We start from the raw sequence: 25,423 nt of genomic DNA, 5'->3' as shown, positions 1-25,423 counted from the left end.
TTGTTAAACTGTGTAATTTGGAAAATCTCGCCTGGATTTTGTGCAATGAGACTATTGTCAATTATGATGTCCTTTGTAATTTGTGTTAACCCTATAACCTGTGTGCAATCTGTAGGCTAAGCGGGGTGGGGGAGTAAAGGAGTATTGTATTACAATCTAATTTTTTTCGCTGTTTAACAAAAAAAAAAAATCTTATTTTTAAAACTAATTAGCAGTCCTGTGACTCTGTTCTTCCACATTTTATATAAAAAATAAAAGTCACGCAGCAGGATTCTCCGACAGCCGACGCTGAAATCCGGATAGGTGATTGGGCGGAGAATCGGTTCCGATGCCGAAAACGTGGTGGGTGCCGGGTTAACGCCAAAAGGCGATTCTCTGGTGCCTTGACAGCAGCGTCAATCCATTCCACTCTGCAAGTACAGTTAAATGCCGTTTGCATATCATTAGCAGACCTGACCTGGTATTCTTCAAGGCCTCCACAATTCTCCGCCACCACTGGGGGATTTCCTAGTAGTGAGGTTCACTTGTGCATTTAAAAATTGGGAAACAGGCATTGTGGGTGATGAGGGAGAGAGAGGAGACATGCAGAGGCGCGACTGTGGGCTGCCAGTTCTGACACTGGTCGGGCTGACTGGGGGTGGGGGAAGCCCTGTTGGGGCCGGGTGGGGGGGGGGGGGGGGGGGTGACGGGGGAATGGGCCATGGGGCTGGGGTGACCCCCCACGGGACTGGGGCGGTGTCCAGGCACAGACCGCCATTGCCGTGGCCTGCATGGCAGCCATCTTGCTACCCACCGCACTGACCACCCACCTTGACACCTTATTCTGCAGCGTGTCACCGGCCATATGAGTGACCCCACTCCACCATCCTCGAACCCCAGCCCCCACCCTCTACCCCACCACCCCTGCAACCCAGCCCCACTCCTCACCAACCCCGCACCGCACCCTCTGCCATACCCCCCCAACCGGTGCAGCACGTGGCCCACCCAATGGCAATGGCCACAGTAGCCCCTATGGGGGGTGGGGAGGGTCAACGGGTGGGAACCGCTGAGCACACCACTGGCGTGGGCAGCACCAGCCAACGGTACACTTGGCAGCAGGGACGGGTGCCAGGGCCAAGAGGCCAACAAGGGCTGGGCACTGATGGGACCAGAGGTGCAGAGATTAGTGAAGGGGGCCATGTGGGGGCAAGAGCCGCAGTGCAGAGCGGGCCATCGTGTAGCCCGATGGACCTGGTTGGGCACAGGGGTACGCACCATATTAACATGTCGGCCTTACACCCCCTGCAGACAATGGATATTGGAATTCAACCAGCAATGGTGTCCTTCCTCCTAGTCACCGCAGACCTAGCGGATGCACTGTGGCTGTACGAGCCGGAGTTGCTTGAGGTGGAAGCTGCAGCAGGGGAGCCTTCCCCAGACGAACAGGAGGCAGCCACTGAGGTTGGACAGCCAGCCAACCAACTGGCCAAGGAGGAGGAGGAGCTGCAAAGGAGGCAATGCATGAGGTCTCCGGTGTACTGGAAGAGCCTGTCATTCGAGGACCTGCTGGACCGGGCATGCCATCGAAGAGTCTGGCTGAGCAGGGGGACAGTGCGACATATCTGTCCGATCATGGCGCACCTGGTACCGCGTGGGTATGGGGGTGGACACCCGCTCTCAGTGGACATCAAGGTGATGGTTGCCCTGAACTTCTATGCAGCGGGGTCCTTCCAGGTGCCTAGTGGGGACCTGTCCAGACTCTCACAGAGCAAGGTGCACAGGTGCATCCACGCTGTCACGGAGGCCCGATATGCCCAGTCGCCAAAATACATTCATTTCAAGAGGGACCGAGCCCACCAAGATGCCCGGGCAGCGGGGTTCGCCAATATCACCGAGATGCCTCAGCTCCAGGTGATCAATGGGATGTCAATCTATGAGCACCTGCAGATGACAGACTGCTCTTCGGGAACCAAAAGTGTTTCCACTCAACGAACGTGCAGTTGGTGTGTGCGCATCATGTACATCTGCGCCCGATACCTGGGCAGTATGCACAACGTCTACATCCTGGCACACTCGACGGTTCCTGGCCTCTTTGAGGTGCTCCCCCAGGGGGACAGTTGGCTTCGACGGCAGGGGTAACCTACGGTTGTGGCTGATGATGCCTATCTGGAGGCCACAGACCGACGCGGAGACCCGCTACAACGACACCCATGCCACGACCAGGAGCGTGATAGAGTGGTGCTTCGGCATTCTGAAGATGCGGCTCAGGTATACAGCGCTGGGAGGGTCGCCCACATTGTGGTGGTCTGCTGCGCCCTCCACAACATTGTGCAGCAGAGGGGCAACACACTGGAGGAGGAGGATGAATGCCAGTCATCGTCCGATGAGGAGAATGATGGGAGGGGAAGGATAGACAGGACAGGGGGCCCAGGCAGGCACGGGAAGCCGTACAACTTGTGCACCAAGGGACATCTGAACACCACCAGGTTCATGGACTTGGGGGGGAGGGGAGGGGGGGGGGGGATGGGGGACAGGCCAGGCATGAACACCGTACCCCATCCCCACACCGCACCCCCCCGCCCCCTCCGTGATACCTACCTTTTTTTTAAAATAAATATTTTATTGAAAATTTTTGGTCAACCAACACAGTACAGTGTGCATCCTTTACACAGTATTATAACAACACAAATAACAATGACCTATTCTATAAACAGAAAATGAATAAATAATAAATAACAAAAATGAAAACTAACCCTAATTGGCAACTGCCTTATCACATGTAACACTCTCCAAAAATATAATTTAACAGTCCAATATATAATTATCTGTAGCAACGACCTATACATATTATACAGTATATATTAACAACCCTGAGAGTCCTTCTGGTTCCTCCTCCCCCCCCCCCCATCCACCCCCACCCCCCCCCCCCCCCCCCCCCCCCGATCCTGGGTTGCTGCTGCTGCCTTCTTTTTTACATTCCATCTATCTTTCTGCGAGGTATTCGACGAACGGTTGCCACCGCCTGGTGAACCCTTGAGCCGACCCCCTTAGGACGAACTTAATCCGCTCTAGCTTTATAAACCCTGCCATGTCATTTATCCAGGTCTCCACCCCCGGGGGCTTGGCTTCTTTCCACATTAGCAATATCCTACGCCGGGCTACTAGGGACGCAAAGGCCAAAACATCGGCCTCTCTCGCCTCCTGCACTCCCGGCTCTTGTGCAACCCCAAATATAGCCAACCCCCAGCTTGGTTCGACCCGGACCCCTACTACTTTTGAAAGCACCTTTGTCACCCCCATCCAAAACCCCTGTAGTGCCGGGCATGACCAAAACATATGGGTATGATTCGCTGGGCTTCTCGAGCACCTCGCACACCTATCCTCCACCCCAAAAAATTTACTGAGCCGTGCTCCAGTCATATGCGCCCTGTGTAATACCTTAAACTGAATCAGGCTTAGCCTGGCACACGAGGACGACGAGTTTACCCTGCTTAGGGCATCTGCCCACAGCCCCTCCTCGATCTCCTCCCCCAGCTCTTCTTCCCATTTCCCTTTTAGTTCACCTACCACAGTCTCCCCTTCGTCCCTCATTTCCCTATATATATCTGACACCTTACCACCCCCCACCCATGTCTTTGAGATCACTCTGTCCTGCACCTCTTGTGTCGGGAGCTGCGGGAATTCCCTCACCTGTTGCCTCGCAAAAGCCCTCAGTTGCATATACCTGAATGCATTCCCTTGGGGGAACCCATATTTCTCGGTCGGCGCTCCCAGACTCGCGAACTTCCCATCCACAAACAGATCTTTCAGTTGCGTTATTCCTGCTCTTTGCCACATTCCATATCCCCCATCCATTCCCCCCGGGGCAAACCTATGGTTGTTTCTTATCGGGGACCCCCCCAAGGCTCCAGTCTTTCCCCTATGCCGTCTCCACTGTCCCCAAATCTTCAGTGTAGCCACCACCACCGGGCTTGTGGTGTAGTTCCTCGGTGAGAACGGCAATGGGGCTGTCACCATAGCCTGCAGGCTAGTCCCCCTACAGGACGCCCTCTCTAATCTCTTCCACGCCGCTCCCTCCTCCTCTCCCATCCACTTACTCACCATTGAAATATTAGCGGCCCAATAATACTCACTTAGGCTCGGTAGTGCCAGCCCCCCCCTATCCCTGCTACGCTGTAAGAATCCCTTCCTCACTCTCGGGGTCTTCCCGGCCCACACAAAACCCATGATGCTCTTTTCAATCCTTTTAAAAAAAGCCTTTGTGATCACCACCGGGAGGCACTGAAACACAAAGAGAAATCTCGGGAGGACCACCATCTTAACCGCCTGCACCCTCCCTGCCAGTGACAGGGATACCATATCCCATCTCTTGAAATCCTCCTCCATTTGTTCCACCAACCGCGTTAAATTTAACCTATGCAATGTGCCCCAATTCTTGGCTATCTGGATCCCCAGGTAACGAAAGTCCCTTGTTACCTTCCTCAATGGTAGGTCCTCTATTTCTCTACTCTGCTCCCCTGGATGCACCACAAACAACTCACTTTTCCCCATGTTCAATTTATATCCTGAAAAATCCCCAAACTCCCCAAGTATCCGCATTATTTCTGGCATCCCCTCCGCCGGGTCTGCCACATATAGTAACAAATCGTCCGCATACAAAGATACCCGGTGTTCTTCTCCTTCTCTAAGTACTCCCCTCCACTTCTTGGAATCCCTCAACGCTATCACCAGGGGCTCAATCGCCAGTGCAAACAATAATGGGGACAGAGGGCAACCCTGCCTTGTCCCTCTATGGAGCCGAAAATATGCAGATCCCCGTCCATTCATGACCACGCTCGCCATCGGGGCCCTATACAACAGCTGCACCCATCTAACATACCCCTCTCCAAAACCAAATCTCCTCAACACCTCCCACAAATAATCCCACTCCACTCTATCAAATGCTTTCTCGGCATCCATCGCCACTACTATCTCCGTTTCCCCCTCTGGTGGGGGCATCATCATTACCCCTAACAGCCTCCGTATATTCGTGTTCAGCTGTCTCCCCTTCACAAACCCAGTTTGGTCCTCGTGGACCACCCCCGGGACACATTCCTCTATTCTCATTGCCATTACCTTGGCCAGGATCTTGGCATCTACATTTAGGAGGGAAATAGGTCTATAGGACCCCCATTGTAGCGGGTCCTTTTCCTTCTTTAAGAGAAGCGATATTGTTGCTTCAGACATAGTCGGGGGCAGTTGTCCCCTTTCCTTTGCCTCATTAAAGGTCCTCGTCAATACCGGGGCGAGCAAGTCCACATATTTTCTATAGAATTCGACTGGTAATCCATCCGGTCCCGGGGCCTTTCCCGCCTGCATGCTCCTAATTCCTTTCACCACTTCTTCTACCTCGATCTGTGCTCCCAGTCCCACCCTTTCCTGCTCTTCCACCTTGGGAAATTCCAGCCGATCCTAAAAGCCCATCATTCTCTCCCTCCCATCCGGGGGTTGAGCTTCATATAATTTTTTATAAATGTCTTGAACACTCCATTCACTCTCTCCGCTCCCCGCTCCATCTCTCCTTCCTCATCCCTCACTCCCCCTATTTCCCTCGCTGCTCCCCTTTTCCTCAATTGGTGTGCCAGCAACCTGCTCGCCTTCTCCCCATATTCGTACTGTACACCCTGTGCCTTCCTCCATTGTGCCTCTGCAGTGCCCGTAGTCAGCAAGTCAAATTCTACATGTAGCCTTTGCCTTTCCCTGTACAGTCCCTCCCCTGGTGCTTCCGCATATTGTCTGTCCACCCTCAAAAGTTCTTGCAGCAACCGCTCCCGTTCCTTACTCTCCTGCTTCCCTTTATGTACCCTTATTGATATCAGCTCCCCTCTAACCACCGCCTTCAGCGCCTCCCAGACCACTCCCACCTGGACCTCCCCATTATCATTGAGTTCCAAGTACTTTTCAATGCACCCCCTCACCCTTAGACACACCCCCTCATCTGCCATTAGTCCCATGTCCATTCTCCAGGGTGGGCGCCCTCCCGTTTCCTCCCCTATCTCCAAGTCTACCCAGTGTGGAGCGTGATCCGAAATGGCTATAGCCGTATACTCCGTTCCCCTCACCCTCGGGATCAACGCCCTTCCCAGCACAAAAAAGTCTATTCGCAAGTAGACTTTATGGGCATAGGAGAAAAACGAGAACTCCTTACTCCTAGGTCTGCTAAATCTCCACGGGTCTACACCTCCCATCTGCTCCATAAAATCTTTAAGTACCTTGGCTGCTGCCGGCCTCCTTCCAGTCCTGGACTTCGACCTATCCAGCCCTGGTTCCAACACCGTATTAAAATCTCCCCCCATTATCAGCTTTCCCATCTCTAGGTCTGGAATGCGTCCTAGCATCCGCCTCATAAAATTGGCATCATCCCAGTTCGGGGCATATACGTTTACCAAAACCACCGTCTCCCCCTGTAGTTTGCCACTCACCATCACGTATCTGCCCCGTTATCCGCCACTATAGTCTTTGCCTCGAACATTACCCGCTTCCCCACTAATATAGCCACCCCCCTTTTTTTTGCATCTAGCCCCGAATGGAACACCTGCCCCACCCATCCTTTGCGTAGCCTAACCTGGTCTATCAGTTTCAGGTGCGTTTCCTGTAATATAACCACATCTGCCTTAAGCTTCTTAAGGTGTGCGAGTACCCGTGCCCTCTTTACCGGCCCGTTCAGCCCTCTCACGTTCCACGTGATCAGCCGGGTTGGGGGGCTTCCTACCCCCCCCCCTTGTCGATTAGCCATCCCCTTTTTCCAGCTCCTCACCCGGTTCCCACGCAGCTGTATCTCCCCCAGGCGGTGCCCCCCCGCCCATCCCCTCCCATACCAGCTCCCCCCTCTCCCCAGCAGCAGCAACCCAGTAATTCCCCCCTCCCACCCCCCCCCGCTAGATCCCCCGCTAGCGTAATTACTCCCCCCATGTTGCTCCCAGAAGTCAGCAAACTCTCCGTGATACCTACCTGATGCACTTCAGGGTGCTGGCACTCGGTTGGCAGGAACAGCAGGTCTATCGCTAGTGACACCGCTAAACTATGCCCTGCACCAGTGTCAATTTAACTGGTGCCTAATTTTCTGGCCTTATAGGCCCAAATGCAATGACTAGGTGGATCCCCAGACAGTACATCAGGAGAAGGCGGCCTTCTGTGATTCCTGCTCTGTGACCTGGGTCCCCTGTGACGGTGGTCTTCTGGGGCGACCAGGCCTGTGTCAGCCTGGCTGCTGCTTGGGTGTCCCAATTGGCGTGGTGCCGCATGTTCTCCCTGCTGACCATGTGATGCGCCAGGGACAAGTGAGGGGGAGTCCGAGGTGCTGCGGTGTCCTGGCACCTTCCCTGTGGGAGTCTCCGACACAGGCCCCACTATCTCCTCTTCCCTTGGGGAGCCCGATGGCCCCCGGACTACTCCATGGGGCGGGGTGCAAGCGGAGCTTACCTCGGAGGCTCCCCCGTCATCTGGGGTTGCCAGTTCTGGAGACCTTCGACCGTCTCGACGAGGTCTGCATGCCCGCGGCCAATGAGCACAGTGACTGTGCCATCTCCCTCTGGGACTGGGCCACATCCCTCTGCTTCTGTTCCGTATCGCCAGTGCCTGGGCAATGCCGCTGACGCTCTCTGCCATGACCCGCAGTGACTGGGCCATGCTCAGGAGCGCCACAGCAATATCCAGGTGGCTCTGGCACACGGCTGTCTGTGATACGGCACCTGCAGGTGCTGGAGGCTCACCGACAACCTCTCCTGTCATCCCTAGCTCTGCGAATGCATCTGCACAATCGGTTGGACCATCCGTTTCAGAGCGCAAAACCATCTGGATGGTAGCTAGCCCCTGTGGTTGGCCCATCCTCCGACCGTCTGCCCCTTGGGAGTTCCTAGCTCCTCCACCTGCTGTACAGGAGCATTTATGTGGTGCACACCAGGTAGTGCCCCATAAGCCTCTTTACTAACATTCCCAACTGAGGGGAGTGTCTCTGGGATTGTGGGGGGTGTTGGAAACAGCTGTGATGGGAAATCAGTGTCATCATCGGACTCGAGCTATGGGGTGTCCTGGGATTCGAGTCGAGGGCTCGCGTATGTATCAGTGTCGTTCTCGTCACTGGTTGACACCTGGCTGTGGCTGGGGCCCAGGGCGTCGGACACCGGAAGGGCCCGCCCCATCACCAGCAACTCCTGTAAGACACAAGATGCATGATTGCATCACAGGCTGGTGTGGTGGGGTGGTGAGAGTATGTTGCCGGGGGGGGGTTGTTGAGGGGAGTGGTATGTAGGGGTGGTGGTGATGGTGGAGCGAGGGTGTGGGGGCGGTGTGGGGTGTGGGGGTGGTGGGGTGACGCACATGCCATAGGGAACCGCAATTCAGCGGGGGTCTCACTTACTCGCCAGATATCGATCTCCCACCCCGGCAACTGCCCTTTCCTCAGGCCCGCCGACCACGTACAATGCCCTCTGCTCTGCTGTGGTATGGGGCCGCAGTCCGCCAGCCCCCTCCAGTCTTCTGCCACTCCCAGCGGTTATGATCAGCCTTCTCCTGGGGGTGGGGGACACAGAAAACATACAGTGTTAGACAATCCGACACAGCCCAGAGGATGGGTAGCTGGTGGGTTCAGTGGCCAGGGTATCTGGCCATGGTGGCTGTTAAGGGTGCCAGCATGTGGTGCAGGGTGAGGGTTTGGCCGCCCTCTGGGCGGGAGGGGGAGGGGGGCATGTTACAAGTCTGTGGGACGGGAATTGGTGCCAGGGGCAGAGTGCTGCCTACTCAGCCTGGCTACCCTGAGGACGTCATGCAGTTTCTTCCGGCACTGCAGGCCGGTCCGGACGGTGTGGCCCACAGCGTGGTCCTCTGCCACCTGCATCCAGGCCCGGCGAACGGCAATGGTTGGCAGTCTCCTTCCCGCCCTGGGGTACAGGGTTGCCTGCCTCTCCATCATGGCATCTAGCAGGGTCTCCAGTTCTGCGTCGGTGAATCTCGGGGCCATTCTCCTTCCTGCCATCTTGTTGGCTGGGATGGTGTGTTGGGGGTGTGTGTATATGCGGCTGCAGCTTGTCAGCCTCCTGAGTGCTAATCCCGTACCTGGTGAATCCAGCACCATTTCTCATTGGAATCGATTGTGTTCTACATGGTGCTGGTGGTAGCCCCTCAATGGTCGTTAAATCGGTCCAGGTGCGGCACCAGTTTTATTCTCGTAGAAGTCCACGAATCCTGCGCCGGCATCAACAGTTAATCTCAGGAACAGAGAATCCGGCTGATGGTTTCTTGAGCCAGGGTTCCATTCTGGGATCTTCCTCTTCGCATCCAGTTATAACAAGAGGAGTGGAGCAGCTGGAGTTTAGAACAGTACAAGGCAACTTGATTGAAACATATAGGATCCTGAGGGGACTTGACAGACTGGATGTGGAAAGGATGTTTCTCTTATGGGAGAATTTAGAACTAGGTGGGATTTTTAGAAAATTAGGAGTCACACAGTTAACATGGAGGTGAGGATTTTTTTTCACTCAGCGCATTAGAACTTTAGAATTCTCTTCCTCAAGAGATGGTTCAGGCAGAGTCTTTGAATATCTTTAAGGCAGAGATAGGGAGGTTCTTGATAAGCAAGGGAGGTTGCAGAAAGGTTATCAGGAATGTGGTTTTGAGGTTAAAATTATGGAAACCGTGATCTTATTGCACATCGGAGCATGTTGAAGAGACCGAAAAGCCTAATCCTACTATTAATTTGTATGTTTTAATGTGAATGAGAATCACAAATAATAGAGAAATCGGAATGGCTGATAATTGAGGAATCAAAACAATTAAAAATAGAAGAATCAGAATTATTAAGAGGAATTAGAATCACCAATATTTGGGAAATCAGTATCATGAATAATTAAGAATCAGAATCACTAATAATCGAGGAATTATCACTAATAATGGAGAAATCAGAATCAATAATAATAGAATCAGTATCATCAGCAAAAGAGGACTTTGAATCACTAATAAAAGAGGAAAGAGAATCATTAAAAATAGAAGAATCAGAATCATGAATAACAAAGGAATCACAATCACGAATAATAGTGGAATCAGAATCACCAGTAATCAGAATCATCAATAACACCGGGATCAGAATGACTAATAATAGAGGGATCAGTATTGTTGCAACCCGGGTGGGAGGAATGTGCAGTTTATGTAGCCCCACTACTCCACAGGGCGCATTAATTTAAAACTCTACCCTTCTCACCAAAATTACCCATTATTTACCTTCATTACTGTTAGATACAGAATAAAAGAGACTTTTACCATGCCTCTTTCAATAAACTCAAAATAATTGACTTATAAAACAAAACTTCTTAAAAAAAACAAATTTCAAGAACTGGTTAACACACAATTTGTAATCTGCAAGGATAACTAACTATCCTTTTAAAACATTCCATAACACACACATAAACAAAGAAAGAATAAATAGGGTCCCTGCAAAGATGGGCATTTGAAGAAGCAAAAATCATAAAAATGGTAACATTTGCAGTGTTTTGATGTTGTTGATCTAACGATCCCTCGCGTGAAGACAGGTTGCCAGTTCCACTAGATGTCTGGGTGGCACAGTGTTTATGACTCTGTAGTTTCTTATGGTCTTGGGCCGAGCAGTTAGCATACCAGGCTGTGATGCAGCCAATTGGATGCTTTCTATGGTGCACCTGTAAAAAATTGGTAAGAGTCAATGTGGACATGCCGAATTTCCTTAGTTGCCTGAGGAAGTATAGGCACTGTTGTGATTTCTTGGTCGTAGAGTCAACGTGGTTGGACCAGGACAGATTATTGGTGATGTTCACACCTAGGAATTTGAAACTGTCAACCATCTCCACCTCAGCCCCGCTGATGCAGACAGGGGTGTGTACAATACTTTGCGTCCTGGAGTCAATGACAATACATACAATACATAAAACATACATACAATATATACATACAACACATAAAACAAAATTCAGAAAGTGTTCACTTTTTAATAGTATTTTCCTCTCATTTTCTTTGATTTCCAGGTAATTCTACAAAAGTTACATTCATGATAATGCATCAGCAATTATATTATCCTCCCCAGCAATATGAAAGAAAATTATGCAAAAGGGTATATTAGCAATCTCCATCAGAACAGTCTGTCATTTGAGTCATATCTTTCCACAAAAGCCAAGAGATTATGATGCAGACAGGGGTGTGTACAATACTTTGCGTCCTGGAGTCAATGACAATACATACAATACCAATATTTCTTTACAGCTATGTCGGATATATACCTCAAAATATTGAAGAGCCAGTAACAATTCCAGAGTTTCCGTCTCTACCATGGAGCATCTCTTTTGATACCAAATTAATTTATTAGGAAAGTACCCTACTAGCTTCTCTATGCCCTTCTTCCAATAACACTGCAAGTCACGACTATTGATTGCCACCTTGAAGGGTTTAGCGGAATTAGGGGTATCTAATACTGGTTCATTAGTTAGGATGACCTTCAGCTTCTCAAAAACTGTCTGGGACTCGCTTGACCATACCACTTTTGCCTTCTTTTACAATAAATCAGTTAGTGAAGGTGCTATTGTGCTGAGGTTTTCCACAAACTTACAATAGAAGCTGAACATCTCAGTTTGTATTAGCGACAAGGAATTCCATCAAAGCCTGTACTTTCGCTGTTCTTGGCAACACTTGTGCCTGCCCTACGATATGTCCTAGATTGGTTACTGGCACTTTAGCGAACTTACTCTTGGCAAAGTTTATTACTAGATATGTTGACTGCAATTGTTCAAATAGGACTTCTAATTGTTTGAAATAATTTTTTTCAAGAGCTGCAGTAAATCAATACATCATCCAAGTAAACAACACAGTTCGGAAGATTTCTTCTAAACAAGGGATTGGGTAGAAATCCATTTTTGTGATTGCACTAACCTTTTTATAATCAATGCAGAATCTGCTTGACCCATCAGGTTTAGGCACTAAATCACTGGAGAACTCCAATTGCTTTTACTAGGCTTAATTAGGTGATTTTCTAGCATATATTTATTTTTTGCTTTAACTTGAGCTTGTTTCTCTGAACATAAATGATGAGGATGTTGTTTTATAGAATATTCACCTACAAACACATCATGAATGGCTAAAGTTGTACATTTTGGTTTATCCTTAAAGATTCCTTTACATTCTGCATGTAGTCTCACCAGATCCTCTCATTGTTCTGCCTTCTGAATTAATATATGGAGCGGGATTCTCCGGTTGGTGACGCCAAAATCGTGTTCAGCGATCGGCCAGAGAATCCCTGTTCACGACTGAACCGGGGACGGTGCCACTTTCGCGATGCTCTGCTCCCTCCAAAGCGCCGCGCACCGTATCGATGGCCTCAGGACATTGCCTGAGGCCCACCCCCGATGTCACATCCCCTACCTGCCGAGTTCCCGACGGCATCGGTCACATGTGGTCTCATCCGTCGGGTACTCAGCGTGGCGGCTGCGGACTCAGTCTAGCACCGCCACAGTCGGGGGAAGGCCAATTCGTGGGCTGGGGAACTTTACCAGGGGCTGGGGGGGGCACTGTTAAGGGGTGGTCCGGGGTGCTCGAGCCGGCCAAAGTTCAATTTGTGAACCGTCTAAGTCTCCTTCTGCCTCACTCTCACTGTCTCTTTCATTCCCCCGAGTATCGCAAAGAGATATTAGAGATAGCACATGAAAAATAAATCAACATTTTACTGGTCAGGTCTTCACAAGGTCAGACACAATTTACTGCCATCTTACCAAATGATTCCCAGAAGACCGGTATGGGAATTAAGGGTGCCAGTTTGATTGTAGGTTGTGGTTTTCAGGCAGCTGTTTTCCCACCAGCTGCCAGGTATGTCACATTTTTAAAACTGCACCATGTCCTTATGAAGACCTGGCCAGTAAAAATATTGGCTTATTTTTCCAAAGCTCGACATGTCCTGCCATAGAAATTTCATGTGCTATTCGTAATATCTCTTTACGGTACTTGGGCGATACCACTACCTGATGAACAATCTTCACTCTTCGTCTGCAGATCTGTGAGGAGGTCCCCACTTCCTCATTAGTATCCTGTGTGTAAGATAATTTTTTGAAAATAAATTTAGAGTACACAATTATTTTTTTTTCCAATTAAGGGGCAATTTAGTGTGGCCAATCCACCTACCCTGCACATCTTTGGGTTGTGGGGGTGAAACCCATGCAGACATAGGGAGAATGAGCAAACGCCACATGGAGAGTGACCCAGGGCCGGGATTCGAACCTGGGTCCTCAGTGCCACAGTCCCAGTGCTATCCACTGCGCCACATGCCGCCCTCTGTTTGTAATATAACATTCTGAAACTTCTTTAGCTTCAGTTTCAGTTTGAGTTTGGACTGATTGTGTTATCCTTTTTAACTCCAGATTGGTTTATTGAGCCCGAACTCGGGAAGATTTATGAAACATCTCTTTTAAATTGTCTAAAAAAAAGTTTCAGCTAGCCAAATGTTGTCTATAGTATCATTTTGACTTCTGATGATGGACTTTGCTTCGCCATTACTTGGGTCATCACACATGAAGGGAACGTTCCTGGAGCCTTTTCCTGCGACTGCTCCATCTTTTTAACCTCACTTGGGATTTCCTGTGCAGTGCCGTCTGCACGAACGTGGCCCACCATGTTGCCATCATAACACTTAGGCCTTTGAATATCACTTCCACCCTCAGCGCCTTCCTTTCTGGTTTGAGTAGAAACATTCCCAGCAGTCCCTTCTCTTCCCTGGCTTCCTTTCACCTTCCCACCTACTATCCTTCTCAGGTTAGTGGGGATGACAGAGAAAAATGTTTAGCTTTATGGACATAATCGTCAGCCACCTTCACTGCCTGTATCAGAATTGCAATTCTCTGGTCTTCAACGTGGGCTCTAACTATTACAGGAAGTAAATTTTTAATTTTTTCCAGAATTATTTCCCTCAGAGCTTCATATGTTGCACCAATCTTTATACCTGGACAGCATGGTGGTGCAGTAGTTAGCACTGCTGCCTCATGGCGCCGAGGGCCCAGGTTTGATCCCACCTCAGGTCACTGTCCGTGTGGAGTACATTCTCCGCATGTCTGCGTGGGTTTCACCCCCATAGCCCAATGATGTGCATGGTAGGTGGATTAGCCATGCTAAATTGCCCCTTAATTGGGAAAAAAAGAACTTTAAATTAATTTTTTTTTAATGACCCTTTAATACCTGTATCCAACAGTCTAGTACTTTGCTTTACTACCCTCTCAAATTCAGTATACGTCTGCCCAACGTGTTTCTTTATGTTTCAAAAATCCTGCCTGCGTAGCAACCAACTGAAACACACTAAAAATAGCCTTTTTTTACTGCATCATAATCCATAAAAAACTTTTCTGAAAATAATGATAAACCTCTTGAGCTCCAACCAGCAGCCTGCTCTGTAGAAGCAATGTTCAGATTTCTTTGGCCACTTTATTTGCTTAGCTATCTTCTGAAATGAAATGAATAATTACTCTATATCTCTTTCCTCAAACTTGCAAGGGCTTGTACAAATTTACCATCTCCTCACTGGGTTTTGGGCTGGGCTGAGTTTTCCATCAGCAAAATTTCCCCCAGCCTCTTAGACCCCTTTTAACTTCCAAAATTTTAATCCAGCATTTATTTTCTTGGCCCTTTCCTCTTTCCTCCCTCACTAACTTCTTCCTCTGGAGGTCAAGTTTTCACATTTCTATTTCTGTTTATTTTTCTAATTCAAGTTTTACCATTTGTAACTGAATCTTAGTTAACTTAATTGACTCACTCCCTTCTCTCCAAATTTCAAATGCTGCACTATCACTTCAATTACTACTGCTTTCCTTCCCCTTACGGATAATTCCAAACTATCTGTCAATCCTGTTAGTTCAGTCTTGGTTACTTTTTTAAACCAGTCATGGTTTAACCTTCCATCTCTCGAACAGGCTTAGAAACATCCCAAGCCATTTTGGTTAATTAATGTACAGTAAACCTGGGGCTGGATTCTCTGGTCGCCGATGCCGAAATCGCGTTCGGCCGGAGAATCCCTGTTCCCAACCAAATTGGGGACGGCGCCGCGCCATGTATCAACGGCCTCAGGACATTGCCTGAGACCCACCCCCCCGATGCTCCGACCCCGACCAGACGAGTTCCCGACGGCATGTGATCTCATTCGTCAGGAACTCGACGTGGCGGCTACGGACTCAGTCCATTGCCGCCACAGTCGGGGGAGGGCCGATCCACGGTCAGGGGAGACTTTATTAGGGGCTGAGGGCACTGTGGGGGTGGGGGAGGTGGGCTGGGGCACGCAAGCTGGCCAAAGGGTGAGGGACTCTTTTGTGGGGCGAGTCCGCGAGAGGCTGGCGTCATGTAGCATGGCGCGGCTGCTGCAGGCCGCCGGCATGCGCATGCACAGCCACGGGCCCGGCAATTATCCGTGCCGTATCTGCAGCTAGAGCCGGATGCTCTACGCTGCCGGCATGCTAGCCCCCAGCAAAACGGAAATTTGGTGGCCGTTTTGTGCCATTTCTTCTGGTGCAAAATGCCACTGTTCCCACGCCGGGGTGGGGACAGAGCCCCAGAATCGGAGAATCCAACCCCTGGTTGTCTTTTTATCTTTTATCAATCTTAATTATTCCACATCTAATAACCCGTTGCCTGCACCTCAAATATTCCAAACAGCCCCCAAGTTTTGCTATGACCAGAATGGGAGGAGTGTCCAGTTTATCTCGTGCCACTACACTACAGGCCGCACCATTAATTCACTCACCAAAATGGTCAATTATTTACCTTTGCTACTGCTAGGCCCAGTATAAAAGAGACTTCAAACTGGCTTCTTTCAATTAACTCAGAATTATTATAAAATGAATATTTTCTTGAAAAAACAAGTTGCAAGAACTGGTTAACACACAATCTGGAAGTGCAATCTACCCTGTTTGAAATATCCCAGCATGCACACAAAAGACAAACTGATAGGGTCTCTATAGAGTTGGACGGTTTATAGAAACTTTAACGTTTGGAGGATTTTGATGTTGTCGATCTGGTGATCCCTTGTGTGAAGAAGGTCACTAGTCCCACTAGATATTTGGAGGTTTTTATCAATGGAGCTTCAACATGGAGGGGATTATATCCTGATCAATCCTTCATGTCTCAGCATCTCGGGTTTCCAATTCAAACAAATCCCACTGAGGTAAGGATTCGTAGCTGGATACCAATAACAACTCTCTTTCAAGCATGGCAAAGAAAGTGTGAGCAGCTCAACATTTTCGCTTCTCAGTTCATTCCCAACTGAATGCAAAATAAAACAAGTTCAAAACTTAGAGCTTAACTATGTCGGGTGATTTCCAGTAATTCAATAACCTTAGCCTTTAAGCAAGATTTTCGTTCCATCAGTTTGGCTAATTGCAAATCAAATAAGCAGACAGCGCTTTCCCCTTCAAATGCCATGCTAGTCAGTTAGCTGAGCTCATGTGGTTTTCTGGAAAAGGCATGCTTTTTGACATTCCAAGGTGAATTTATGAGCATTTAAAAAAAAAAATGCAGGTCAGTTTCCAATTCCAAATAATGCACTGACATTCCATGGTGGTACAGTGGTTAGCACTGCTGCCTCACAGTGCCAGGGACCCAGGTTAGATTCCGGCCTTTGGTGACTGCCTGTGTAGCATTTGCACATTCTCCCCGTGTCTGCAAGAAGGAAAGGGGAGAACCGCAAAAGACAAAGGGCAAAAATAAGCACACCTAGCTGATAGCCCCCCACCCTCCCAGCATGGCTAAGTGCCAGGAGGCAACCAGAACAGTGGGCAGGCTGCATCGATGGTCATCCACTGGTAGTTTCCACACAGGAATTCTCCCTGTAGCTGTGAGGAAGCTCCCCCCACCTCCCAGGGCAGCACAGCCAACTGCTGGCTCCCATATACCCAAGTGGGAGTACTCCAGGCCATGGCCTGGACCAGCCAGCGCTCAACGGCAGTTTTTCTTTTAGTATCAGTCACTTATTTCTGTATCTGTCTCAATCACCTTGGGACCTCAACTTTTGAATCTTGTATGACATGTCCCTCAGGTCGAGATGATACACCCGATGTATAATAGTTAAAACTACAGTGGCTATGAAATTATTGTAAATATATATATATATAGATCTTGTCTGGTTATAAAGTATGTTATGAAATGTCAAAACCCTAATAAAAATATTTAATTAAAAAAATAGGGGAATCAGAATCATTTATAATAGAGGAATCAGAATCACTGATAAGAGGGGAATTAGAATCATTAATAACTGAGGAATGAAAATCACTGATAACAGAGGAATCAGAATCATTAATAATAGAGAAATCAAAATTATTGATAACAGAGGAATTGGAATCATTAATAACAGAGAAATCAGAATACCTGTTAATAGAGGAATCAGAATCTCAATAGAGGAAACAAAATCATTGATAATGCAGGAATTGGAATTATTAATAACAGAGGAATCAGAATCATTAATAATGGAGGAATCAGAAAAACCGATAATGAAGGAATCGGAATTATTAATAATAGAGGAATCGAGTAACTGGTAATGGAGGAATTGGAATCAGTAATAATAGAGCAGTCTTTGGGGCAGCACGGTGGTGCAATGGTTGGTACTGCTGCCTATGGCGTTGAGGACCCGGGTTTAATCCCAGTTCCAGATCTCTGTCTGTGTGGAGTATGCACATTCTCCATGTGTCAGCGTGGGTTTCACTCCCACAACCCAAAGATGTGCAGGGTAGGTGGAATGGCCATGCTAAATTGCCCCTTAATTGGAAAAAAAATAATTGGGTACTCTAAATTTATTTTTTTTAAATAGAGGAATCAGAATAACTGATAATAGAGGAATTGGAATAATTAATAATAGAGGAATTGGAAACATTAATAATAGAGAATCAGATTCATGAATGAGACGAGTGAGAATCACGAATAGCAGAGTAATGCGAATCAATAAAAATGAGGGCGGGATTCTCCATTGGTTGATGCCACAATCGCTAAACATTATTCGGTGGAGAATAGGTTCTAATGCTACAATTGTCGCGGGCACCAATTTGACACCAAATTGCTCTTCTCCATCACCTCGACAGCAGCATTAATGAAGGCACGTACAGTAAACACCGTTTTTATGTCATTAGTGGGCCCGACCCGGTATTCTCCGGGGCCTCCATGATACTCTGCCTCCAATGGGCCAAGTTCCCGATGACAGTGTTCACTTATGCTTTTAAAAACCGGAAACCCAGCGTTATGGCTGCAGAGGGAGAAGGTACGGAATCTGTCCAACATCGCCATAGTTTGCTGACAGTTGTGCCACTGGGTGGGCGGCTTCTGCCAGGGCTGCGGGGGTAGGGGGGGTAGCGTGGGGTGGCCAGGAGGTGGGCTGTGGGGGTCAGGGTGAACGGGCATGGAAGATCCATTGCTGCAGCCGGCAAGGCAGCCATACAGCTGCACACACCATTAACAGCCCACTGTGCACACGGGTCGTATGGGTTCCTCCTGGCCCCAGCCAACCCATCAGCTGTCTGGGCACGCTCCAGTACATCCAATGCCATCTTGTTGGCTGGGATGAATGTGTGTGGGGATTGTAATGTATATATACGGCTGCAGATTGTCAGCCTCCCGAGTGTCAACCATGGGTCCCGCGAATCTCTCATAGTTTTTTTATTGGAATCGATTGTGTTCCACGTGACGCTGGTGCAAGCCCCTCCACAGTCCCTGAATCGATCCAGCTTCGGTGCCAATCTGGCTGTCGTGAAAGTGCACAAATTCTCCGTTGGCGTCAACACTTAGTCTCAGAAATGGAGAATCCCACCCGGGAACTCTGATTCGCTAATATAGGAATCAGAATAATTAATAAGGGAGTGATCAAAATCACTCCGGGAGAGGAAACAGAATCAGTAATAGAGAAGAAATCAGTATCACGAATAATAATGTTGGAACCAGAATCAATAAGAATAGAGGAATAGGAATCACGAGGAATAGTGCAATTAGAATGATCAGTAATAGGATTCAGAATCACTAATAGAGGAATTGGTGTCACTAATAATAGAGGATAAATATTACCAATATTATGGGTAACGACGTTAGCGTAAACTTGATACCAAATACAGCGGAGTATTTGAACAGCAAATTAATTTGTGTAGAGGAAGAAAACATACTGAAACTTGTGTTTCACCTTAGCTTCACTAGGTGTCATTGTTCCCATCTGTAGTGAGATATCTTGTTCAAGTTAGTCTTGTCAATCCTTCGTCCACATTGAATGCATGGCCCGTGGTTATGAAAGTTATTTTATGGCATGCAAGTCCACAGCTTGGCAAACTTCTGGGTTGCATTTTTGGACAATCAATTTTAGCATCATGCCTTCAGTTACACGAATATAAGTGTCCGGCTTTGGAGAAATCGGATGTGTTTTGTTAAATATGAACAAAACACTTTTTGTTTTATACAAAATGCTTTGGTTAGGGTTGAACTTTAGTGGGGCTGCAGTGTAAATATATCTTAAACCGTTTGATCTTCCTCCTGGACTTTGTTTCATGTTACTCAATTGTATTTTTTTCTTTCATCCCCGCAATGCAAATAATGATATCAAGGCTATAAATGTTACTTGTTACTTTAGGCGGCATTACCAGCCTTAAAACAATAAATGGGCAATAACTATTCCCAGTTCAGGGAGCAGCACCCGTGTGCAATAAAATGAACCCAACGGTCACACCAACATCCAAAAACTCGTGTCACCTCCTAAATCTATTGCGAAGTTTGCAATAAAATATTGCCTTCTCCGTTCTAATAAAATGAATTGTGGCTTGAGGGAACAAGATGTTATATTTTACAGTTCAATCTACGAACTGCGAAAGAGAGTTCGAAGTGAAATGCTTGCTTTATTTCACGGGGCGTCACTCTAGTCCCCGAATGAGTTCAGTCTGAAGCTTTCCATTTAGGTTAACTGTCTACGGCATGAATGGTGCTGGCTGTTTATTCTCTCCCACTGCCACTTGTAGACACTACACTGAAAGTGTAAGTGTCTGGTTCTCCACCGCCTGATATTTTCGGCAGTGGGACAAGTTGTATATTCTAAAGGCTTTTGTACTGAAAGTCTGTAGCTACAAACTCGAAACAGAAAAAATGCCATTCTGTACGGTCTAAGACATGCATTACGGACACATTGCTATATATTGAGCGAATGGTTAAGCTTCAGAAATTAGGCTGGCGTTGAATGTAATTTTGCCATTTTGTGTCAGAAAGTGATCGATCGCCTTGCATACTGCTGTCTTCGCAACCGTCTCGCTGAAATGGCAAACTGTGCACGCATCCACATCGATTTCCTTTCTCCCTCTCTGTGCAGTCGATATCACTGCATGTGCAAATGGCAGTTTAGAGCACACTCCCAAACCATCTCGTTGATATTTATTGACTTTATTCAGCAATGTTTTGTTTGGTGCAGAGACAATTTGAGAAACTGCTCACTTTGAAACAAGCTTTCAGTTTCCAAGTTAATTTCACTTCAATGTTCAGCACCACCCCCCCCCCCCCCAACACACATTCCATTCGCCAGTTGCACAACGCCTTGTCCGAATAAACAATTTAAAGTGTAAGAATAGGCTGTTCTCTTTCGCATGGGTTAGTCGGTACTTGCAGAGGTTGCTGTTTGTGTTGAGCAATGAAAGCAATATAAGGGGCGTTTCTACTTGAGTTCAGGAACACAAGCGTGTACAAAAAAAACAGAATCGATGTGTTTCCACATATGGATCCCTCAAAGGAAAAATTAGGATTTTATCAAACATTTCATTCTGGTCCTGCTCCTTCGTTGAACGGCGGAGGACAGAACATTCTGCGCGCAAAGAGCTGCTCTCTCCTTGTCCTTTTATAAGGTCTGGTATCTCACCGTTGAAACGTTACGGATACCAGCATCTTCTCCGAGCCACCCTCCTCTCCGGTCCATTTCTGCACCCCCCCCCCGCCCGCCCAGACGTGACATGCATGTGGCGTGACATACATGTGGCGGTTTAGTACTCCCCCAAATAAGAGGGGTCAGTTGTGCAGTGAGGGTGAACAAGACCCAACGAGAGGTCTAAAATCCTTAAATGCTCCCTGTAACAAGTCGTGTGCACGGCACCTTCAAGCTGCCAAGACTTTGCAAATAAATGAAAGTTGGGCAGAGAGGGGACCCGAAAAAAGTAAAACAAATGGACAAAATGGATTTTTCTCGTTGTTACATCAATGGATTTTGTCGAAGTTATTTGGGGAAGGGTTCCAAAAGGAGAGAATAAACCTGAGATTGAATCCGGGAGCTGTACAATGCTTTAAGGGCACGTTCTGAAACAAGTGCATTTTCTTGAGGGTAAAACAAACTTTCTAATCTTGCACATGATAATTGTGAGAGGGGAATAAAAAGACGCGCGCGCGCCTCTGGTGTCAATATCCAGGCGAGCTCTCAGCAACAAGGGGTTGCTGCGCTGAGGCCGGAGTGCCGCCGGCCAATGGGAGGCAGGCGGAGGCTTGGTATGTAAATGAGGGGCAGCGCGTGCTCCCGGGGGCCGGGCGGCCGGCCGGCCGCAGCTCAACAGCTCCATTTGTTTATGGAGAGCGGGCCGGCACGCGCCGGGCGCACGAATGAAGGGGGCGACGCGCGCGGAATGTCAATAGGAGAGGAAGAGAAAAGGCAGCGAATGGGGGAGTGGGAGGGGCCAGCTCCGGAGCGTGCATGCTTGGGGGGGAGGCGCGTGTTGAAAAGGGCGAGTGCCTGCAAAGTTTGCAGCAGATCGGCTCCCGGAGAGGTGCGGGTCAGGACCTGCTCCTTGCGGTAAAGCGCGAGCCCCACGCGAGCGCCACGAGCGCTGCACACTGCCAACTTTTTCTTCACCCCCTTCTTTTTTTCCCACTCATTCTCCTTCCTTTCCACTCCCCCGTCCCTCCCCCCCACCCACCCACCCCCCTCTCCCACAACCCCTCGTTCATGGAGCGGACTGCGGCATCGCAACTCATGCAATCCTCCTGTCAGTACCTGTTGGAGAGCCGGCCGGTCCCTTACAACAGCGACGGCGGCTCGCCGGCCTCCTCCCCGGACAGCAGCGTCGGCGGCGGGAAAGGCTGCGCCAAGCCGGTCAAGCGGCCGAGGTCCAGCTCGCCCGAGCTGCTGCGCTGCAAGCGGCGCCTGAGCTTCACGGGGCTGGGCTACTCCCTGCCCCAGCAGCAGCCGGCGGCCGTCGCCCGGCGCAACGAGCGCGAGCGGAACCGGGTCAAGCTGGTCAACCTGGGCTTCCAGACCCTGCGGCAGCACGTGCCCAACGGGGCGGCCAATAAGAAGATGAGCAAGGTGGAGACGCTGCGCTCGGCCGTCGAGTACATCCGAGCGCTGCAGCAGCTGCTGGACGAGCACGACGCCGTGTCGGCCGCCTTCCAGTGCGGGCTGCCCTCGCCCACACTCTCCCCGACCTACTCCACCGACCTCAACTCCATCCCCGCATCGCCGCTCTCCACCTACTCCTCGGACGAAGGAAGTTACGAGGCTCTGAGCCCGGAGGAGCAGGAACTCCTCGACTTCACCAGCTGGTTTGACAGATACTGAGACAGGTAGGCGGGTGACCTCTATCGCATCTATCGTGTTTAACCTATGTGTCTGCAGCCTCGTGTCTTCTTCGACATGTCCTGCATTGACATTTCTTCTCTGCTGTTGTATCTTTATGCAGTGTAATAAGAGGGGAGGGTTTTAGACTTAATATACCTGATTTTCTTGTGCGTGGAATCGGAAATGTGTTTGAGTTGCTGACACACCTCTTCTTGCCTTTCTGTTCCAGATGTTTGAAAGGAAGCATACCAATACCTCTGCGTCGTCATTTCTGTGTTACAAGAGAGGAACGTAAAGGGGAGAGCGATGGCGCGTTTCCCCTTCCAAGAGCTTCGTTTTCACTGCCAGACTCCTGAGTGCTGAACATCGGGGTCCGTAAACTACTCAGGACACACTTTTCTTGAAGATGCTTCCAAGAGAAAGCCACGAACAATGATAACTGAAGTGCAATTATGTAAATAGCCCTCCTCTGTTAGTGGAGGGGACCATGGAGAGCGGACTGACAGGGTGCAGTCCTTGTGATGTTTGTCTGAAAGGGGTATCCAACATTTCTGTATAGCTAATATAGCTGATAAAGGGTGTGGTGTTTAAAGGGAATATTTCAGTGGCACAAATGCTATCCGTGTGCCACATAATTATATACCCTGTCGCCTTTTGGGGATCAGTTAATAAAAAAACTAACTTTATACTGGGGTTTAGAGTGGAGAAAAAACTTGATGCTTCCGTACTTTGAATTTTTTAAAATTCGAATTGATGTAAACATTTCTATTTTGTACCTATTCTTACTACAAGGAATATATGAAGACTTATTTTTGTATATAAATGAAAGGAGAATAAAATGAGCTGTCCAACAAAAAAGCAAGATCTTAACATGACTTACTGTATCACTGCCGCTAGCACAGTATCAAAGAGTGCAAGAACAAAACAAGCCTTTTCTCTAGTTGAAAAGAACAGTTAATTATGCTCATCTCGCGTGTGCCTTGAATTTCATTTGTTGTAATCTAATTCTGCAAAATTAACCCCCAAACCCTTTCCGGTCTGATTGAAGGTTGTTTTGATGCATGGAGACCCCATGTATGTGCACTTGCTGTGGGTTATCTTATGTTTTTATTAAACTTGTACATAAACATTTTTTAAAGAAGTATATTTTATGTGAAATAGTCTATAAATAAAGATTTTCTATTTATACATTATTTGATGTACTTCCTTTGTTTTACACTTCTTGCAGTTTTAAATCAAAACTGCATCAATGAGTGAAATAACTGTCACTGCACCTTCTGTGGTTTACACATTAAGAGACTGATGACAGACTAGAAAGACCAGAATGCATACAGTGAATTCGATAGTTGGATATCATGTCAATGGAAGCATGATTGAGACAGGAAAGACACAATAACACACTGATTCTGGCATAAATGTGAAAAACCAGCCTGGAGGAAAACTACATAGCCTGAGATCAATAGTTATGCGAAGATAATACAAAAACAATTTAGAACCTTTAATAACGTTTGCGTATCGACCAAGTGATCAATAAAATCATCACATTGCAAATCTGTCAACCTTGTGCAGCTCGCGTATTTACAATCACGAGATAAGTGCACCCATGGCAATGGCCTTGACATATGCAAATTCTTCCTTAATTTCAAGTTTGCTTCTTGTGTATTCATTGAAAGCACAACCTATTATGTTTTATGCAAATTAGACCATATACATATTCACCATCCCATTGAAAGGAAATAATGCATTTCGAATTAGGTCAAATCGAACGCCCTGAGACACTCTGTCTCGTTAACACAAGCTTTTGCTTCCAAGTTTCTTCCTTTTGTACTTTGATTCTTACATGCACCGAAGAACAAGAGTAATGCAGGTATAGTTTCGAAGGCGGCGGACATCCCAAATTTTCAAATGGTTGCCAAAGTTTTGCTCTTTGTTATGGTTCAGCCAAACTGCCTGTACCCTTGCACCTTGACACAAAGAAACTTCCATTATCCGATATTTAGCAGACCGTATATCTCCTATCAGCGCTGACTGCGGTGTGCGGGCATATTTGCCGTGTACAGGGAATGTGTTAGAATATCCCAAGTAAATGAATGCGCGTCGTTCGTTTCCTTAAGTGAAGACGCGTGGCTTTATGGTAACCAAACTCAGCGTTTACGCTTGAATTTATTAAAATGGGAAAAGAAAATCCGTTCGGAACGAACTTCAGTTTATGTTGTGAGACATCAGAGGACAACATTTATGGCCTGCTGGTTGCTTTCTGAAGGTAATTCCCACTATCGCATCCCTGGAGAGATATCAACAAGTAATTCAAATCATGCGCGTCGTTTCAGTCCAGGGCAGTGTGCAGGTTGGTGAGAGAGGGATGGAGAGGTGATGGGTGTCTGAGCAGTGGAGGATTTGCACGGCACACTGCTAATTCATCGGTTCTATCTTCCAATTACTGACCCATGATAAAACAATATAAACAGAGGCATCGATAAATAAAATGAAGCGCCCACGACGATTGCCTTGAGTGGGAATTCTGGGACGCGGTACTTCATTGGATGTTTGCAGGCTGTATGTGTCGCTGAGTGCACTCATGACCGACAATATGAGCAGCAATAATTCAACAATTCGCATTTACACAGAGTACGAGAATTCCCAATTCAAGAGAGCGTGACCACCCCAAACAAAATGATTAACAAAAATTGTAAATCAAATCAATATTCAGTTGGACCAGTGAAATTAGCGCTTGTCAGTGCAGCAGAAAATGAAACGAATTGAGCAATGTTCAAAGGGAAGCTCCAATGACGAGTTCATTTCCGCACCGCTCTGTGTGTAATAGTTCATTCAAACAGATCGCGTAGTCCACCTTCCAATTCACTCGCAAAGTTG

General features: G+C 48.0%; 1 protein-coding gene and 1 long non-coding RNA gene across 2 annotated transcripts; one reads left to right on the top strand and one right to left on the bottom strand.

The window, feature by feature from the left end:
- On the bottom strand, positions 1–22,096 carry LOC140431031 (uncharacterized). Its single transcript, XR_011949592.1, has 3 exons — positions 21,986–22,096; positions 8,378–8,529; positions 1–410 (listed from the first exon to the last, which is right to left on the bottom strand). It is a non-coding gene; the product is annotated as an uncharacterized lncRNA (long non-coding RNA).
- On the top strand, positions 21,754–23,735 carry LOC140431030 (achaete-scute homolog 1-like). The gene is made up of 2 exons (XM_072518927.1): positions 21,754–22,554; positions 22,779–23,735. The coding sequence occupies exon 1, from the start codon at positions 21,938–21,940 to the stop codon at positions 22,547–22,549; it is 612 nt and encodes a 203-aa protein (XP_072375028.1). The 5' UTR covers positions 21,754–21,937; the 3' UTR covers positions 22,550–22,554; positions 22,779–23,735.
- The last annotated feature ends 1,688 nt before the right edge of the window (positions 23,736–25,423 follow it).

Source organism: Scyliorhinus torazame, chromosome 10 (assembly GCF_047496885.1).
Source record: "Scyliorhinus torazame isolate Kashiwa2021f chromosome 10, sScyTor2.1, whole genome shotgun sequence".
NCBI classification, from domain to species: Eukaryota; Metazoa; Chordata; class Chondrichthyes; order Carcharhiniformes; family Scyliorhinidae; genus Scyliorhinus; species Scyliorhinus torazame.
The sequence above is the reverse complement of the archived record's forward strand: the minus strand, read 5'-3'. Positions and strand labels throughout refer to the sequence as shown.

Coding starts and splice junctions, on each gene's coding strand:
- LOC140431030 (XM_072518927.1), top strand. CDS start 21,938: ATGGAGCGGACTGCGGCATCGCAACTCATGCAATCCTCCTGTCAGTAC.